This window comes from Pogona vitticeps, chromosome 1 (assembly GCF_051106095.1).
Source record: "Pogona vitticeps strain Pit_001003342236 chromosome 1, PviZW2.1, whole genome shotgun sequence".
NCBI classification, from domain to species: Eukaryota; Metazoa; Chordata; class Lepidosauria; order Squamata; family Agamidae; genus Pogona; species Pogona vitticeps.
The window spans coordinates 68,397,336-68,417,661 of NC_135783.1; the positions used below are offsets into that span (position 1 = coordinate 68,397,336).

Here is a 20,326-nt window from a genome sequence, read left to right on the forward strand (position 1 = left end):
GGAAGTATTACCACCAGAAAAAAAATGCCCTCTTTCCATTATGCTTTCAGCTTATTCAACTGAAAGGTGCCCATCAGTAGCCCTCTTCATCTGTGAGCACAGGGTGCAGGCTATTCCCATTCCTCTCCCTCTGTGAAGAGCTAAAGCCAAAGAGAGCAGTCCCGTTCTGTAGGGGCTATCCAGGCATTCAGAAAACCTGAAGCTTAGGCCTCACAGTCGTGTGGAGATGCTCAGTGCATGAAGATTGCTCTCTTCAGTTTTAGCTCCTCAGACAGGGATGCTCGGATGGAGAGGGACCAGGCTATTCTGCTGGCTGCTCCCATAGGCTAGAAGTAACCCTTTTACAGAACACATGAACAGAGCTAATTAGATGCACACCTATGCTTTTGGCTGTGGCATAGGTTTGGGTTGGAAGGCCAGAGACAATACGATGCATTAGTTGCTCCATAGACTACTCTGGATGCAATACTGGAATTCAGTTGCCCGGAGCTTCCTTTTGCACTGTATTAATGATAACTGAAACAGAATCTTTGTTTGATGTATTCGCGAAGGCTTTCACGGCCGGGATCTAATGGTTGTTGTGGGTTTTTCGGGCTTCTCGGCCGTGTTCTGAAAGTGGATCCACAACAAGACACATTAATCAACCATCTCCTGATTAGGACAATAGCCTACCTCACAAACTAGCCTTCTCACAGCCACAAATACTCCACCCACTCTCAAGCCTACCCAGAGCACAGTTTGCTGTCCTCTAAAGGTGCCGGCCACAGAGACTGGCGAAACGTTAGGAAGAACCACTTTCAGAACACGGCCGAGAAGCCCGAAAAACCCACAACAAGCAGAATCTTTGTTGTCGTCTCTTCTTTGTGGTCTCTGGGGGGGTCACACCTAAAGAACACATTGAAGCTAGCAAATTTTGAGGTACATGCATATTTGTTTCCCATTCTGAGAAATAAATGGAATAATTCATTTTCCCCCTTAAAGATTGCTTGATCCAAAGGTGATGAAAATAATGAACCTTTCTTGGGACACAGGGCTGTCTACTGCCCTCCCTCCTGATATTTCAGCTCCCATCTCATCAGAAAGCAGTTGCTAAAGAGTAATAGGAAATGTTTGATTTTCCCACCACCACCAAATCTTTTGTCACTTGCATAAATGTTCCTTTAATGAGAAACAGACTTACTTATTTTTGCTTACTTTGTTTGACTTTAACCCAGTCCTTCTTAGAAGGAACTCAAGACATGGTGCATGGGTTAATTCCTTCCCTTTTGTATTTTATTTTTTTCTACACAAGAAGAGAAATGATTCATTTTTTCAATATCTATGAAAGGTACGGAAGTCCTGTCTTTTACTGTCTTCTAGCCACTTTACCCAGTGTGTTTTACACCTGAATAGGAATTTGAAACTGGGCTTTGCCATTCTGAACCCGGTCAGGGATGCGGGGTACACATTTGCTGGGTTCACAATTTTGTATAGCTGTATCCATTTTGTATCTCCTAAAACCTCCAATTCAGAAGAGGTGCATTTTTCCTTGGACTTTCTATAATTTCAGAGGCCTGCACTGTTCTTTAACAAAGAAGAAAAATGGTCATAAATCATAGTCATAATCATGAATATATTTTAAAAATACAGATAAATTTAAATGCATACATGCAAAACTGTATAGCAAGTGCAAAGTCTAAGAAAAATAGTGTGCTTCCTGGACAGAAGTCTCAACTTCTTATGGAACTGAGACAGTACTAGTGAAATTCTGAAAAATGCAATTAAAATCAAACTGACTAGTTTTCAGTTCCCTGGTTCTGAGGTAAAGCATTTCCAAATTAAGCATGGACAAAATTACAAAAGTAGGAAGTATAACGTTTAGCCAAGGTGCCTCACAGTAAATTACCTTCTGTTTTCTGAAGCTCAGGTTTCTTGCAATATACACTTCAATTAAAGGCTGTATGGTTGCTGTGGTGAAGCTGTTTTCACCTTAGGGATTGTTAAAGTTGATGTGTAATGTGGAAATCCTTAGCTCTTTTAGCTGAATCCAAGTTCTCTCACATACAGAATTCTTCTTAGTAGCCTTGGAATTTTCTGTTTTTTCTTTTTGTTTCTGTTCTTGCTGAACGTGTATTACATGTATGCTTCAAGGGGAAGTCAGTGGGATTATTCTAGTTCAGCTTTTGTCATAGAGAACTAGTTGCATGACACCAAATGAGAGACAGACAATTCTCTCTTAATTTACCTGCAATTTCTGGTGCAGCAGCAGAGAAGACTTAGGCGGTGGGTGTAGAGCCCTGTAGAATTTCAGTGCTTTATCACGATTCAGTTCTTCAGGCCAGATTTATTTATTTATTTATTTATTTATTTAATTTATATGCCGCCCACTCTACCCAAAGGTCTCTGCCCTCTAATCTTCCACTTTTGAGTATGTTAGTGGCTGCTTGGAATTGAATTCTGCAAAAATTAGTTACCAGTATCATCTTCTTCCCTAACCTAGCAAAGAGATGGTGTCAAGGATGGTCCTGAACTGTAGCAGGCCACTCTCAAGCCTCTACCCATCCAGGCCTATAAGAGTGCCCACTACTTCTCTTCAAAAACTTGCTACCCCCAACCTATCCTTTAAATCAAAAGGACAAGGGTTTCTTTCAAACAAATAAAAGGTTTATTGATTACACAAAATAAAAAGGGTGAATCACTGTTATAAAATTAAGTTGACAATCACTGTTTCTCAGGCACTAGCTCACACAGACTTTTCCCTCACTGACAGGCTCTTTCTCACTCTATCAATCACTCTAATCACTCATCTCTCCAACTCTGATCCCCTCTCACACATCACACAAACCTTATATAACCCAGCTCCTCCCACTTCTGCACCACCCTCCGTCCTCTCATTGGCTGAGGTTCCCCTGCCCAGCTATGACAGACAGGTGAGAGCAGAGCTGAATGCCACATGAACTCTCCGTGAGGAGACTTCAATTTGAAGCTGCAGTGTCCCTATGGGCTCAGAACATTATGACCTCTTTGATAACTATAAAATGATTGGACGGATTCTCCCAGTCATCCCATCTTGCACTTCACTGCAGGCTTTGGAAAGAGTTTTCTCTTTGCTAGAATGATGACATTTTGTGATGTGCTGCTTGACCAAAAAAAATATATATATAGTATTACTCAGCCCTGTTTGGCATGTGTTGTCATGGACAGATTGATGCTCGGTAAAGTTTGCATTTAGCAGGACCAGGAACCTTGGTAGGCAACAACCTGACATAGTGCACTGCAGGATGCAGATGGCTCATAATAGTTTCTTTTCCTCTGGTCTTTGCAATGAAGGAGAGGACTGACTGAATGGGCATGGATAGTCGTGAACACCTTTTTTTCAACAAGAGGTGACTCTATCTGAGACCTTCTGGTCATGTTTTGCTTTCTAAGTTATCCCTGAAGCCCAGCACAACAGAAGGTTTCTGGATAGTCTCCAGCATACTCCCATTGGTGGATAAGAGGCAGGAACACATAATGGTAGCTTAGCTCATTATGTTATGTGTAGAATTCATAGGCTTCATTTTTCAGTATGTCATTCCAAAATGTGTGTTCATTAAGATTTGCTTCACTCTTGTCAATCTAGAAGTTTCAGGATTGGGAAGTACCATGCCTTTCTATTATAGATGTGCTCAGGTAAGACACCCAGGATAATTCAATGCATTTTGCAAATAAAGTGTTGCTTTTCTCTTGCCTGTAATTCCGAGTTCTCTTTTTCACATCAACTTTCCCCTCCATTTCTCAGAGCCCCAAACTGGTCTGTAACATCTGGCATTCTCAGCATTTAACAGAAAAATACAAGTTGGTGTTGTGTTTAAATTGGAGGAATGGTACTGAAGAGTTTTGTTTAGCTACAGCTGAGAAGATGCTGAAACTTGCTTCTCCTCCTGACAGGTGTTTGTTGACTGTTCAGCATCTGTCAACAATGCCCTATTTTGCATTCAAGCTACTGAGCACAAAGCTTACAGCTACTTCACATGATTTTCCCTCTAAGCCAGTGGTGTCGAACTGTGGCCCTCCAGATGTTCTTGGCCTTCAACTCCCAGAAATCCTGGCCAGCAGAGGTGGTGGTGAAGGCTTCTGGGAGTTGAAGTCCAAGAACATCTGGAGGGCCACAGTTCGACACCACTGCTCTAAGCCCAGCGTATTTGAAGACCAAAGAGTTGTGATTATGCTGAGGTCATTCATAGTATGATTTGGTGGATATAACACGCTGGGCTGAATTAAGATTACCATAATGGAGGAGTGCAATATAATAATCTTGATCCATCAGGGAACACTCAAGTGCTTTCCAGTTTTAAAAGCATGTACTTCGACCACTTGAAAACAGCATTGTGAACATACATAGTTTATTCTTGGCTCTAAGAAGGGAAAATGCATCAAAATAATGCAGATTTTGTGCTTGAAAATTAAGCACATCTATTTGGCTATGTTGTATTTCCCCGTTCCTAATAATGACAAACATTGCATTGGAGAGAAACCCAAAACATTGAAGCACTGGCTATTGGAAACTTTTCCCAGCTTCGTCCTCCCAAGCTTGAAAGGTCTCATTTACTGTCTCAACTCTATCTTTGTTACCAAAGCACATAAAATATTTTTTTTAAAAAAATCCTTCAAGGACTGAACAGCAGGTCTTCTACAGAATACAAAGCCCTGCTTGTGGTTCCTAGACTACGGAGCATCTGTCCCAACTGTGTACCCTGTAGACATCTTGGGGTGGAGCTTATTGTCCTTGCAAGCTGTGCTGCGTGGGAATCACTGGAGTTATAGTCCAACACATCTTGATGGCATCAGATCATGGAGGGCTTGTAAAGCATGTATGTTTTTTCCCCTATTGGATTATTGTGAAAATTGCTTGTAGGATTTGCTGGTTATGGCATTTGAAATCACAGGCATGGGAAAAGCTTTCTGTCTGAGATTTTTGCAGAGGGACTGGGTTAAAAGCTTGCTGCGAGTCAGAGATAATGGCTGGTGGAAATTGTGCTATTTTCCTTTATATCTGAATGGCCCTGCAGGCATGACCAGCGGGGGGTCACTCAAGTAATAGCTACAGATGACTTGTTTCTGTTACCTGCTCAGTCCACATCCAGCAGCTAAGCAGTTGAGATGTCCCACTACAGGTGTTTATAGCAAAGAGTTTGGCAGGCCCTCTTGTTTAACCGAGGTAAAGCGCTTGTCAGGCTTGGAGGGGAAAAGCACTTGCTCCAGCTCAATTTGCCCAGTTGAACCAGCCCCTTGTCTGTGTGTAGCTCCTTATTATATGCAAATAACAGGAGGGCTATTTTAGCAACCTGGCTATTGTGGCAATCAAGAAGTACTGTTTGCCTCTCTCTCTCCCCTGTGTAAGAAATAAAAGCAACTGTTCATTTGTTTGGATGCATGGGTGCATCTGCAGGAGTTCCTTGTTTCCCTAACTACCCTGAGTCCTTGGGCAAATCTCATGTGCTCAAGGAACAAAGGGGATATGCTGGGTTTGAAGATGAGAGGCCAGAATGATCCTTTTAAATTTTTAATGATAAGAGCTTCCGAGATGCCATGGAACATTTCCAGCCTATACATTTTTACAGGCAAGAGAATGAGCCAAAGGGAAAAATAAACATGAGAAATAATAACCTTAAACTGCATGACTATAGTTGTTATATGGCCAAGTGTGATGGTCAAAGCTATCGATTCTTGTGATGGAAAATATGGTAAGGATGTTCTTCAGTCTGTAATCATACTTCTGGATTGATAGTAATATAAAGACTGTGATAAATAATGCACTAAGTTTTTAAAACCTTGTATCTGCAAGGGAGTATAGCTAAACAATTCAAGGAAGTGTCAGTTGGGCAATTACAGAAAGAAGAAACATTGTTCATTTGCTCCAGGTGCATGTATTGCTGCATGTTTCATGCATGCAGTTTATCTGAAGCAGCCGTGGAAGTGTTGTCTTTTACAACCCTTTCAAGCAGCTATGGATTTGAACCATTGGGCCTTCACAGATCTCAGGCTAGTTAAAAAAACTCAAAGGGCCGTGGCAGGCATGTTACCTGAAATTACAGGCATGTAATCTGAAACTGTAGAGTCATATCTGCTACAAAATAAATATGGAAGCATGTGGTATGTATATTTTCTCTGAAGCAGCCGTGGAAGTGTTGTCTTTTACAACCCTTTCAAGCAGCTATGGATTTGAACCATTGGGCCTTCACAGATCTCAGGCTAGTTAAAAAAACTCAAAGGGCTGTGGCAGGCATGTTACCTGAAATTATAGGCATGTAATCTGAAACTGTAGAGTCATATCTGCTACAAAATAAATATGGAAGCATGTGGTATGTATATTTGAAATACCCAGTGGGAATTATTTTGTAAACTTCCGATTCCAGGTAAGAAAACACAGTTATATTTTAAATACCGAATTTTTATTTCTTTCAAAATAGATAACCTAGACTAGGTTTGAAAGTAGCTGGATACCTGTTAATTTGGGGACGTCCTCTAAGATTTTTATGTATCATGGTTAGAGATGGGGACGACTCATGAAGCACGAAGTTGCCCCCATGAAGTGACAAATAACAAAGTTATTTGTCAATTCGGGAGGGTATTTAAAAAAAACACCCCTGCTGCCACCACAGCCATTACGGTAAGGGGGTGTCGGTCCTTCCGAGGCTACCGCCGGCATTTTCCCCCAGCTGAGCGGCGGGGCTCAGCTCGGGGAAAATGCCCCCTCCGAAGTGGAATCCCTTCGGTAGCCTCAGAAGGACCCTTCCGAAGAGTCCTTCTGAGGCTACCACAGGCATTTTCCCCCAGCTGAGCGGCCGCTCAGCTGGGGGAAAATGGTGCCTATGGGGAAAACATCGCAAAGCGATTTTTCCCCATAGGCACTTCGTAATGCGATCGCAAAAGCGATGGCAAAAATGCCATCGCTATGTGAATTCGTTGTTAAACGGGGCACTCGTTATACGAGGCACCACTGTAGATGTTTTTATGCTGCTTTGACAGATGTTCACTGGCTTTGTCCTCAGTTTACCCTGTTAGGTAAAGGTAAAGGTTCCCCTTGACATTTAGTCCAGTCATGTCTGACTCTAGGGGGTGGTGCTCATCCCCGTTTTCAAGCCATAGAGCTAGCGCTTGTCCGAAGACAGTTTCCATGGTCATGTGGCCAGCGTGACTAGGGAATGCCATTTTACCTTCCCACTGAGGTGGTACCTATTTATCTACTCGCATTTTTACATGCTTTCAAACTGCTAGGTTGGCAGGAGCTGGGACAAGCTATGGGAGCTCACTCTGTCACATGGATTTGATCTTACGACTGCTGGTCTTCTGACCTTGCAGCACAGAGGCTTCCGCTGTTTAACCCGCAGCACCACCACATCCCTTCTTACGTCCTTTTTTTCCTATTGATTCTTTGCCCAAGGGACACTTTTATTTTGTGCATCTGGACAATTTGATCTTTACACATTGCTGCACTTTGTTTTCCCATTTTACTTTCATATGGCTTTTCCAGAATCAACTTCTGTTAACAGTAGAGGTGGAGTATTTCAGAGAAGATTGCAAGAAAGCCATCTACTGGCCTGCAGAGGAATAACATTTCTTTAGGAAAAAACACATCTAGCAAGATTCATGGTTGAAAGAGCAAGAGATATTTACCCATCAAAAAACCAAAACACATTTTGTATCCAGTTTGTATTTTGATTTTCTACATGATTGCCTTCATTCTAGTCTTAGTGAGCTCTTGTTTTCTGGTAAATAATATTTTACGGTGGTACCTGAATAATGTTTGCAATCTTTTCCCCCCACCCATGCAGTATGGAAAAGAAAGCTCTAGCTATTGTTTAAATTTTGTTTGACTTGTTCAAAAGTAAATATAGGGAAGAGTTGTTGCTTTCTAAATGAGGTTGTAATGCAGCATCTTCAATGTTGTTTCCTGTTGTAGTGGCTTTTACTTCCCTGTTGTGTTTTATACAGTTTAGTCATCTCAAACTATAATGTATGTAGATTTGGTGATCTTTAGATTTTCACTGTATTTCCCCCCAGTAGTGAACATTTTCTCTGTAATATTGTGCAGTCTGCCAGTAAGTAATGGGATTTTTCGAGCATAATGACCATGATGTAATTTTATATTCTTTCAGATTAGGTTTTTAAAGGTTTGCTGACCCCTTTAATTGGTTAGTCTGACATTTAAAGGAACCATAGAAGCTCTTCTTTTCTTAGTAATGTCTATAGTGCAATGCATCTAAGGTTGATTATGACAAAGTCGAGTTGAAATCAGTGGAATCGGTGAGTCATAAAAGCACTAAATGGACCTTCATTGTTCTGATAGAAGATGTGGCTATATGAGAAGGGGAAAGGCAGAAGCATGGCTCGGAAGGGGTCCTCACAAACAAGCCTCCCAGATCACTGTGTTATTTTGCCTTGTAGTAACTTTCTTGTGCCTCGGCTTTCTGAAATATCAGATTATAGGGAATTTGGATTAGCAATTTGTGGGGTAAGCAGTGCTACCTATTAGATACTATTTTGCTCTAACCACCAGGCTATATTTAGCTCAAACTCTTTTTTCAACTCTGGCAATAAAATCTGCCTCTGTAGAATGTCATTTAGATAACAGCATGAGCATGCATCTTTGATTGAATTGTGCATGTGTTTCTGTGAGCTGGGGGATGTGTCTGTGCTTTTCTTTCTCTTTCTCTCCCCTCCTTCTTTCTAGGACACTGCTAGGTGACTATTGCTTAAGGACCTTGAAGAAGGCTTGAAGCTAGTAAGTGAAAATATTTGAGCTCACTTAGCAGCCAAAAATCCCTAAGGAAATTAGAATAATAGGCGTGGGATTGGATATTCTTCATGGTTTCTGTGATTCATGCCTATGGATTCTTCTGTTGAATCTTTGATTTTGTGTAAATTGTAAAAAAATCAAAATTACGACCAACGAGCATGACCCATTACATCGGAACAGTTTTAAATTCAAAATCAGGAAAGGCATGCTTGCCTCATGACAGAATAGAAAAGATAGTGTCTTTGGCAGGGGAGTTTCTTGCAGAGACAGCTCACACGTCCTAAAAGCTGCTGGGTTACATGGCATCCACCACCGGAGTAATTTCTCCTGCCAGGCTGGATAAGAGGTCGCTTTAGGGTTGGTTCCTGTCTTTGTTCAACAGCGTGAAAGAAAACAATCAGAAGAGGCTCTTGGTAACATTAGAACTTGCAGATCAACTTATTTGCTGGATGAAAGCAGAAAAGTTATCAATGAGAAAACCTTTCAGCCAACTTCAGCCTTCTGTTCTTCTAACAATTGATGCCAGTTTAACAGCCTGAAGTGCCCATTGCTGAGACAAACAAATTCATGCCTTGTGGTCCTAAGAACAAAAGAAGCTTCACATCAACAAGTTGGAGATGCTAGGAGTAAGGAAACGTCTGCCAAATTCTTTAAGATGGCACTTCACTAGAGCAGATGCTGCTTCAACAGCTTTTCTGAAAGTAGTCCAGCTGGAAGAAAGCTGTAAGGCAGTGACGGTCTCAGCCTATAATGTTTGTTAAGCATTATAGACTGGATGTCAGGGCAAAGCTTGATGCATCTTTTGATCTTTCTGTAATACCTCTCAGATATACTTTGATTTGGATTCTTGCATTGAGCAAGGGAGCCTTCTAACTTCATTATTCTCTGATTCTGCATTCAGTGTTGGTGTGATATCCCACCAGCTGGTGAGCTTCTCAGTCACCCATATGTGTGAATCACAGAGACCCCCAAAGAGGAGGACAGGTTACTTAACTGTAACCGTTGTTATTTGAGTGGTCATCTGTGAATTCACACAACCCACCATACCACCCCTCTGTTTGCCACATGGATGCTAAAGTCGGTAACAGACATGGGAACTGAGCAATAGCCGTTGAAAGGTAGATTATGCACTATGTGAGAGGGTTGGGCTAACAGCTTTTTAGGCTCTGGAGGATTCTGAGGATGCCTGCACAGGCGCAGAAGAACCCACATGTGTGAATGCACAGAGAACACTCAAAGGACTGCAGTTACAGCTAAGCAACCTGTTGTTATGAGGGTTGAATGTGTGATTTTACCTTTTTCTATGCAAAGCTGCTGCCAAAATTCTGATTAATATCTTTAAAATGAAAAGGTTAAAAAATAGGAATTCAATTCTATGTATAAAATGCTATGGACTATGAATATTCCTGATTTATTTTGCTGTGTTTTTTTCCTTTGAAGTAGAATTATTTATTGATCCTGGGGATGTCATCTGTGCACATTTGTAAGTTGTAAAATTCAAGCATGCTGTAGCTATTCCATGCCTAGCATATCTGTAGTAGGTGGCTGGAACAGACTTGGCTAGAGCCACGTTACAGACTGGAAACCAGACAACAGAGATATTTATGTGTGCTGCAGCAATACTCTTCATCATTTCACTTTTGCTGGTATGGGAATCCACTAAGAGAAAGACATTTAAGCAATACCAGTGTCTTCAACATTGCATCATCACTCGCTTTTCCCAGAATGGCCACTATCTCAGGCACAAAGGAGATGTTGATGCTGCTATGCTTTGGGAGAATTTAGAGTGCCTGGGTGCAGTACAGTGGCTGAATTATAAGCTGTTCCTTGACTTGATTTTTTTTCTATTATCCTTTTAAAAAAAATGTTCTATAACAGGCATAAAGAACTCCTTTTTCCCCTCTATGTTTACTGTGTAACTCAAGTACATTAACAACTTTCTTGCATTTCCCACCTCAGTAGCATAACAAATAATGAAGAAGGTGTTTTGGTGTGTGACCTGTACTTTACCCTCATGTCCCTGGATTGGTAGATTTTAGATCCTCAGAGTTTAAGTGAGTCCAAGGCATTGCCCCACACTGAAGTCCTCTACTGTATTTTAAGCCATACAGAAAGGCATGAGAACAATCCCATGCAGTAAAGAGATTGGCTGGCATGGCGTGTATAGCATGAGTTTCTTTTTTAAATGTCTGTGATCACAATATGGGACATGCAAACTTAGAACAAGAGCACAATAGCTGTTAGAGTTGATTTGCAGCCCTCAGTGTCCCTGTCACTTACATTTGTCTGATCCTTTGTTGGATTGTATTATTTGTTTATTATTTAAAGATCTTGTCAGAGAGATTATAAATCAACAGTGGGCTTACTCTAGTGTGATTTACTATGCAAAGGAGCAGGATTTTGGCCATTAAACGTTTTAAAATTCCATTAATTTTCACTGTAGGCAGGTTACTTTAAAATGCATGGCATTATTGATTGTGGTCTAGGTTTCTGATTCTTTTAGTTATGATGATTCTTGCCAGCTGTTGCATCAATGGCTATCATATACAGCTATCAAAGCTAATTTCTGAATCCATCACAGATTGACTAGTCAAAAGAGATTTTACATGGCCCATTGCTACATCTCCAGGAGCAACTATGTGGCATATGGCTTAATTATACTAGTGTGGTTTACTGGATAAAGTGATGGACTAGGACTCAGGAGGCCTGGGGCCAAATCCCACTCAGCTATGGAAACTCACTGGGGGTGTGGAACTGGTAAAACCACTCCTTAAATATCTCACTTACCTTGAAAGCCCTATTAGAGTAGCTATAACTCAGTTCTGACTTGACGACACATAGCAATTTATCTTAAGCTACTTTATATAGCCTAGATCCAAGGTTGGTCTCAACTGGAGTAAACCCATGAAACAGGTCAGCTCTAACTGGGACTAACAGCATGATCTGTTCTTTCTGTGCAAGGTGTCGGTTTGAAGAGATTAAGCTAGAGCCATTCGTTCCTCTGTTCAGAAGTTTGTTGTTCAAGTAGATATGCTAATCAAGCCCCCTTTCATCGTCTTGTGTGGAGCTGCTTATATTTATTCTGTGCTACTACTGATGGTCAGTTCTTCTGATTTGGAAATGCTGTGTCATGCATGACCTCTTATGAAGCTAGTAAGATCAGAGAACCTGGGCCACTGGGTCATCTTCCTGAGTCTGCTCAGTAAGTTTTCTGTGGTCTGCAGCTTCTGCTGACTGATTCCAAAACAAATGAATATTATTTTGGGTATGTGTATGTACGGCAGTAGTATTTATGATCCATGTACTATGCCATTTCAAGCATTTTTTTAAAAAACATTTTTGGTTGAATTATAGAATTAAACATTGTGCTGTCAAGTTCTCTGACGATCAGTCACACAACAGGAGGAAAGGTTACTCATCATGTCCATAACAGATCTCATAGTGTGGGTCTACTGAAGAGAGTTTTTAACATAAAGTAATAAAAATGAAGATGGCATGTAAAGTCTTTGCAACTTCACGGTAGGAAAGTGTTTTTTCCGCACTCCATTGAATGTTGTAGAACCATACCTGGCGTTGTTGTCCATTTATTTTTCCCAGAATGTTATCTCTCAGCAGTCATTCATGTTTTAAATCAGGAGCCAATTACAAAAAGCTGCTACCTTGTGCCCATTTAATTGAGAGTGAGTAGACAAATACAGCTTTGCACTGTTGGTATCTTCTAACAACTATCCTGTGTCCTCCTGTTTCTGGAAGTTCATTGGCATGTGATGCTTTTTGCCGAAGACTTGAGGCTTAGATTGGAAGTCAGGTATTGGGGAATAAATTCAGCCTTTGGGTAGCTTTATACATATTTGATTAGGAATAGTGAGATAACAAAATGGTTAATATTCATTCTTAGGCATCAGAATAATTGACAACTGGCAATGTTTTACTTCTGTTCTTGGATTGTTTTGCCCTACGTCACTAGTTGGTCTGCCATAAAATCTCTGGAAATTGTCTTTGTTACTTGACTTTGCAAAAGACTCAGTTATGCTCGTTGTATTTTGTTTTGGCATGGTATTTTAATTTTTGTATTTTCAACCCAGTGTTGAAAGGAGATTTGCTATTTGCAGTTCTTTCTTGGAGGGGGTTTAACCTCAATATATCCTAATTTTATTCTTGTTTCAGCTTCAGCTGGTGTTCGATGGATGATAGGAGTTACAGAAATTAATAAAGGTTCAACTTATGGCAACCATGGTCACAAGGGAAAACGGAAGTGAACTCTCCAAAGACTGCTTCATATCCAGAGGGAACACACACCTGCTGTGAACTGTTGTGCGTATCATTCTCCTTCAGACATGAGGACAAAGAAGATTAATGGAGAGATGGCCATACTTTTGCTGCATTCATACTCTTCTCTCCCTCTGTCCCTCACCCACCCACCCACTCCTGGGGACGTTTTGAAAATGATTCTATCACTCTTTCCCTGCCTGGTTTTTCACAGACTATGTTTCTTTAAGATTAAGGAACAGGAAACACACAGACCATATAGCAAGGAAGCATCTAAAGGAAGAGATTCTTCTCTCCCCGCATCCCAGGTGGATTTATGATAACTAATAAAATCTACTTTCATACAAAGTGGCTAAAAGTTTTAGACGAGACCACTCAGTTGGTGTAAAGGCCTCTTTGCTTCAGGATTCTCTTTCTAGAATGGCCAGCCAGATGCCTCTGGGAAGCCTACAAGCTGGACCTGAAGGCCCCTTTTTGCTCATGTACCCTAGCAAGTGGCACTGGGGAGGAGGCATGATTCCCATGATCCTGGAAATAATACAAAGCCATTATGAGTGGTAACCATTGATAGCTTGGCCTGCTCATGATTCTCCTGAATCCCCTTTTATTGCTATACAAATACACAAATAGACAGCTATTAGGACATCATGTGGAAGAAGTTTTTATAGTTAATTATGCACTATGTGAAGTACTACACTTCCTGTTATTTGTTCTGCCTCTCAACTTTAATTCAAGTTCATTGGATCACCTTTGGATCTAATGCTAGGAGATGGAGAAAAATTCTCCTTCCAGTACACATATTTTTATAATTATATCCTATATTTATTTTTTTAAAACCAGGAAAGATCCAAATATTGAACCTTTCTTTGTAGTGGAAATTCTTCAGTCCTAATTGTTTGGGTTGCCCTTTTTTTCAAATCCTTATAGTATTCTAGGAGCAGTCATCCTATAGATTTCTGTAAAAGATAATAGGATAGAATCTTCTTGCATAGTGAAGTGGTGTAACAGCAGTGACAGATCTTTGCTACTTAGGTAAGAGTCCCTGCTGCAATTTCTCATGGGTTTCTCATTGCTGGACAGCTAAGTTCAGTTTTATCCTTATTCCCTTTCCTAGCAACCCCTAGTATGGATTTTGCCTTTTGCAGGACTGAAAACATCCTGGGATATCATTTTCATTGCGTTGTCTGCTATGACCCCAAATTGTCTGCCTTGGTCAGGCCCTACCAGCTCAAGCCCCTTTGTTGTATATGTGAATTTAGGAGTGTTTTGTCTGAATTGTTTGGCTTTATATGTTGAGCAGCATTTGCTATAGTAGTGTCTATTCAGTCATTTTGGGGAGATTCTTTCTGGAGCTCTCCATAGCCCACCCCCTTTTAACTGTCCTGAATAACACAATATCATTTGCAGATTTGACCACCTTGACTGCTCAGCTCCTGTTCTTATTTTCAAAAGTGCCAGTTAGAATACAGACCTTTGTGAGAATGCACTCCTTAAATCCATTTAGTAAGAATTATCTATGTCTGCTTTTCCCCTGCTTTTGTTTAACCACTTGCTAATCCAGAAGAGGACTTAGTCCCATTATGGCAAAGTCTGTGCAGGAGTTATTGACAAGAGACTTTGTTCATAGTAGCATTGTGAAAGTGTAAGTAGGGAATAGACTACTGAATTATTGCCCATCTATATGATTCGTAACACTTACTACCAAAGGATCATAAAAGATTAATGGGGCTTTTCTTTTAAAAAGCCATGTTATGTCTGTAGCTTTATGTTTGATAACGTTATATTTAATCGTATTTTCTCTCAATTTGCCGGAAGCAGATACCTGTCTTCTAATCTGAATGATTCATTGCTGCCAGCAAATCGCCATAGACTGAGAACAGCTCCATATATCTTGATGGCCCTGCACATTGAGCAAATAACTTTTGAGGGAAAACCTGTATTAGAAACAAACCCTCCAGCATGAGAGATTTCCGTTTCCTACCTATCAATCTAAAGTTTGCTTCCAGAATCTCGTCTTTGGTGCTTGTATGAACTGTGACTACTGTCTCCTTCCCAGCAGAGCCTATCTAAACATGACATCATCATCTTTGTCTCCATGCTGTCTACACACATGCCTCAATACAAGATTTCTAATGGTCAACATAATAATAGGAACTCTGTGGGCATGTGTGAAAGACAATGTCCATAAAAATTGGAGGAGCCTCTTCTGAAAAATCACATCTTTGTTTCATGTAAGGAACCCTGTCTTCCTCTAGACTTCTGTGGCAGCTGAAGAGCTTTCTCCAGAGGCCTGGGACACCACTGTCCCATCCCTAAGGTCTCGTATCCCAACATCTCTGTGTCTCTTGGCTTCTCCAAGTTAGTATTCAGATTGCTTTAGTGCACCAAGCATATATGACTGGTCAAACTCTGCTCCATTGATAGTCTTCACACCTCTGCTCTGTTCCTTTTTTGTTTGTTAGTTGGAAAGTTTCAATAGGTAAGACCAAAAAAACAAGGGGGAGGCGATCCAATGCTGTGCCCTCCCTTTGCTGCTGAAGTCTCAGGTGCTGTAATTCACCCATCTGGCTATTTACTTTCACACATTCCCTGTGACTGAGCATTTCATCAGATGGGGTCCTCTCATGCTTGCAAGTTGAACTGATTTTTATACTCCTGGCTAGCCTTCCTCATGTCTATTACAACATTAGGAGCCTTGTTTAAAAATTAGGACACAGTCCTATTTGGTATCACAGAGTTCTCTGTTAAAGTCATCTGAAACAAAATAATAGAGGATGCCATCCTGCAAGCAATTTTCACCTAAAGGTTGAGTATATACAAATTGTGGGTGTGGCAGTGAGCTAGTGCATCTGATTGACTTTTAATAACCTTAAAAGGGACATCAGTTTTGTAAGTGAAGGTTCTCAAAATTTTGTGGGTGATGTCTCGGTATAGTGTGGTTCTTGTGTACAGCTCTTCAGTCAAATGTCAAGCTATTTTGTCATCAAGAAATTTTAACTAGTGTTTGATGGGTCAGTAACGCAAATGACTCTAAAGGCAATTACTAATGCTGCTACTTTTGCAAACAATGGATCCTAGTGTTATGTTCAGTGTATGTGTAAGCCTATCACTTGGTAAATTGTAGTATAGCATCAACAGATTTTTTTAAGCTGTGGGATGGAGCAAGCACAGTGCTGCATGAAATCAACTAGATTCTACAGTACTGGTCAGGCTGGGTTCCTGATAGTCATATAGAATCACATTTTCCTGACTCTCTTTTAGATTTATAATTTTACATATGGGAAGGTGCTGATGCTCAATCACTGAAGAGCCTATCTTATCCAATGATTTCAGGACTGCCGCCATTATCCTGCATTTTAAATAAAACCAAGAGGTCTGGAGGTTTTGGGAAGGTGGGAGGTGGAATTTGCAGCTTCTTGATGTCAAATAAATTGCACATTTACATTGTTTAGACCAGTGGTTCTTAACCTTTTTGAAAGAAACGCCCCCTTGAGGCATTGAGGAAGTTATCATCGCCCCCCCTCACCATGGTGATGATATCTTATTAAATCCAATGACCCCCTGGGGAAAAAAAATTCAATTCCAAGAAAATGAAATGCCCCCCAAAAGTAACATTTAATGATTTAGTAGCAAGCGAATTTTAAGACGCAAAAAGGAGTATAAAAAGGGCATAAAAACAAACCGCAATGCAGGAACTAAAAATTTCAAGACAAAAACTCTGAAACTAAATTAAGGTTGGAGGAAAATATATATTCATACACACTGTAAAAAGGCTGCAGCCATCTTCACAGGTTTGGCTTGCTCCAGCGCCCCCCTACCGCCCCCTTTCCGCTCCAGCGCCCCCACGCCGCCCCTTTTCGTTCTACTGCCCCCCTGAAAAATGAAATCGCCCCCTGGGGGGCATTATCGCCCATGTTAAGAACCACTGGTTTAGACCAGTATTTTCATACCCCCCCAAAAAAAAAATCAGGCACTCAAGCCACATTTACTTTCTTGTTTCAAAGCTAAAAGGCAGTGGAGATGAGAAAACATTGACACAAAATCTTTTGATTTTTTCCCCGTCTAAAATGTGTCAGAATAAAAAGATTTGTATTTTAAGTCCTTGCTGTAAAGCAGCTGTGCACTAACTGATCCACTGAGTCATGTTTTCACATAGATGTTGAGCTGACTTTGGAGAGAATGACACAGCAGTTACTAATGCTGCTACTTATTAGACAGTTCTATGAACTAAATGGCCACTGTTTAGATACACTGTTAACATCAGAGAGTCTACTGCCAATTTAGCTACATATTACAAGCAATTGCACATGGTTAAAGCTAAGACCAGCTATTCTTAAATCACAACCACTACCTGTCATTATTCTTCATATCAAGAAAAGTGAGACTGAACTTGCTATCTACCTATGGCTCAACCACTTCTATAAGCAGCAAAACTGTTGGTTATTCAAGATAATTACAGCTGGAAATTAAGATGCTTGTTTCCTGTGCTCTCAACTCCACAGAGGGGCTTATAACCATTGTCCTGTATGTACTTGCCCTATATGAAGTTCATCCGTGAAGGGCCTTCTCCAAGTTCATCTATATAAACAATTTGATACACATGTAAAAGGAGTGGAAGGGCCTTTTCAGTGCCGGTGCCCCAGCTTGGGCACACCATCCAAGGGATGTTGCTAGTGCACTGTATTCCTTTAGTTGCTGGCTGAACATTTGCCCAGGCTTTTAAACTATTGTGTAATGTTTTAGCAGGTTGAACTGTTTTGATTACCTCATAAAATGTTATATTCTGGTTCTTACTGTTTTAATCATATATTGCTATTCAGAATGTTTGGGATGAACATGTGGTTTTTTAAATTATCATGTCAGGCTGCAGGATCTTAATCTATGAAAGTATTTTCATGGAGAAGCATTTTCAATAGGCAACTCCTTCCCTACAGCCTGTAGTGATCAAAGCTAGGGAAACGTTTGCTGCTCACTGTGCAACTATTTAACGCATTTCACAGGAAAAAAAGATAACATTGTGCTACTTCCTGAGGTATTTAGTGACTATGTACTATTTCTAAAGCACAGAAGTAGCAAATGAAGTTAAACTTAGCAAGTGCCCTCATTAAATTCCATATGAATTTCTTATTACACTAAGCTGAGAACTCTTGTAAATGCAAGATGGGAGTCAAATATCATTGTGACTGAAATCCAATAGGGCCTCGTTTGTCTATTGAAGGAACACCATTGGTGGCATTGATTCCCCCTGTATCTTCACAGCAGATGGGGAGATGGAGGGATAAAGAGAGGGAAAAGAGGCTGGTACATTTTCATTTATATATTATTTTTTAAATTAAAAATCTGTAAGGCACTTTTAGATTCTTTTAATGAATGGCAGTAGCAATAGCATTTCAAACACACACACACACACAAGAGGGCAGCTCTGCTTGTCCAAACAGATGCTGTTCTTCAGTGACTACTCACAGGATCTGTGTAAAGCAATAGCAGAATATATTCAGAAACATTTAAAATACTCTCTCCCACCACCTTCCTTCCAAGCCTCCAGAGATGAAGATATTGGCATGGTCCCTCTGCTGTGGACATTATTGTCATGCTGTTGTTGTTTTTTCATTCACTTGAGATAGTTTCCCAACCAGCATGAATATGAATCTAACTTTAGACCTGAGATTTTAAAAAGAAGCAATGAGTGGCTCCTCTGGACTATCTCTTCAGAATATGTAATTAGAAAAGATAGGAAAGTTTTCCTGCCTGAATCGTCATTCCGTACACCCTCTCCAATTCCCTTCAACTGAACTGAGAGTTAGAAGCACAACCAATTCTAGACTGATAGTCTATTTTGTCACTGTGAAAATTTTGATAAAATTTGGACCTACATCTTGGGACAGTTAAGAGATCTATCAGTGAAAGACAACTTCCCAAAATAAAACAAAAAAATTTAACTCTAGTTTGATGTATTAAACAATTCCATGTTTTCTTAAGTAGCAGTGTTTACTCCCCATGAGCAGCTGTATGTTATAAAAATTGCCTTAAAAGTAACATTGTTTATATGAAAATAAAGACAAGGTAAAATAGCGAATGTCTAATTTGTAATTTCTATTAAAATACATGAACTTGTGACTTCAAACAGGTATGTTACAAGCTAGAAGTCAGTAGGAGCCTCGTATCTTCAGGATCAATATCTGTGGTTTCATTTCTCCACAGTTTGCCACAACCCTATATACAACATACAAGGGCTCCCCTTTGTGGCCTTTGTCCTGCCCCTTTGTATGTTTTATATATAAGGTTCCCTCGTGTCCCTAGTTTCAGGTAGATTGTGGAACTGATTCCCAGTGGAGAGGGAAGTTCTACTGCACCTTTTTGGAATTTATTTTTAAAATTCACCCAATCTTATAGCTATAAGTATATAACATTAAAAATGTTGACTCCATACAAATGAACCATTCTGATTGATCCACTGTAACAACAGTTACCATATCCTACCCTGCTACTTGCAATTTGTTGGATTTGTGGGAATGTATTTGGAGATGATGACTAATTATGCATCCTATCACATAGGCAAGTTCATATAACTCATTTAATGATCAATGCAATCACTATAATTGTGTGACAACCTGCTTGTGTGAAAATTTCATTACAGTGTGATTATTTTCAGACACCCTTATCCTCCTGAAGACTACACGGTCATCCAAAGTTTACAATCATGCAAAGGAATGCATTTCATATTTAGGCTGAGTTCAGATAAAAAGGCATTGTTTTCTCAGGGAGTTCTGGGCAGATCCACAATCTCTATGACATTAAATTCAGAGCCTGTCTTTGAGCAATCCCACCAATATGGGTGAGGCACTTATTTCTTGTGCCTAGAACTGTAGCGTCTGGGTGAAAGTGAGTAGTATCGCACAAGAAAAACTGTCATTCAAGAATTAATGTGGACATTTTTAAGTGGGATGCAGACACTTGTCTGCAAACTGCTGGAAAGAGGCTACAGTACGTGGTCTTAAATAATGAGTCAATGGATCTAACTGCATATCCGTCACTACTGAGCGTGGGGGTTACATTTCAGTGCCGTCTCAGCAGTAAATGTATGTTGGAAGCAAGTGACATGTGAACAAATCCTGAAGGTGCAACTTACCTTCTCAGTTGACATCAAGGGGGGAAGTGGGCCTAGCGGTGTTTTACGGTTCATCTAGAGCAATGAGCCCATCAAGACTGTTTCCCAAAAAGCAGGTGGGTGTAAAAGTCACACCCCTCAGATTACAACATATTTCGCTTCAGCAAAGAAATAAGGAATAAAAGACA

At 40.3% G+C, this 20,326-nt stretch overlaps 1 protein-coding gene across 9 annotated transcripts in view; it reads left to right on the plus strand.

The window, feature by feature from the left end:
* AGPAT4 (1-acylglycerol-3-phosphate O-acyltransferase 4) overlaps positions 1-16,477 on the plus strand; it is a 98,587-nt gene extending 82,110 nt beyond the window's left edge. For 6 of the 9 annotated variants that reach the window (XM_078383209.1, XM_072994535.2, XM_072994569.2 and 3 more), the window contains one exon: positions 12,929-16,477. In XM_078383209.1, the coding sequence (XP_078239335.1) occupies positions 12,929-13,020 (92 nt within the window). In that variant the 3' untranslated portion in view covers positions 13,021-16,477. Of the gene's footprint in view, positions 1-3,601; positions 8,747-12,928 lie in introns of all 9 variants that reach the window. The other 3 variants (XR_012085283.2, XR_013540531.1, XR_013540529.1) reach the window with 2 other exon arrangements.
* Positions 16,478-20,326: the final 3,849 nt, after the last annotated feature.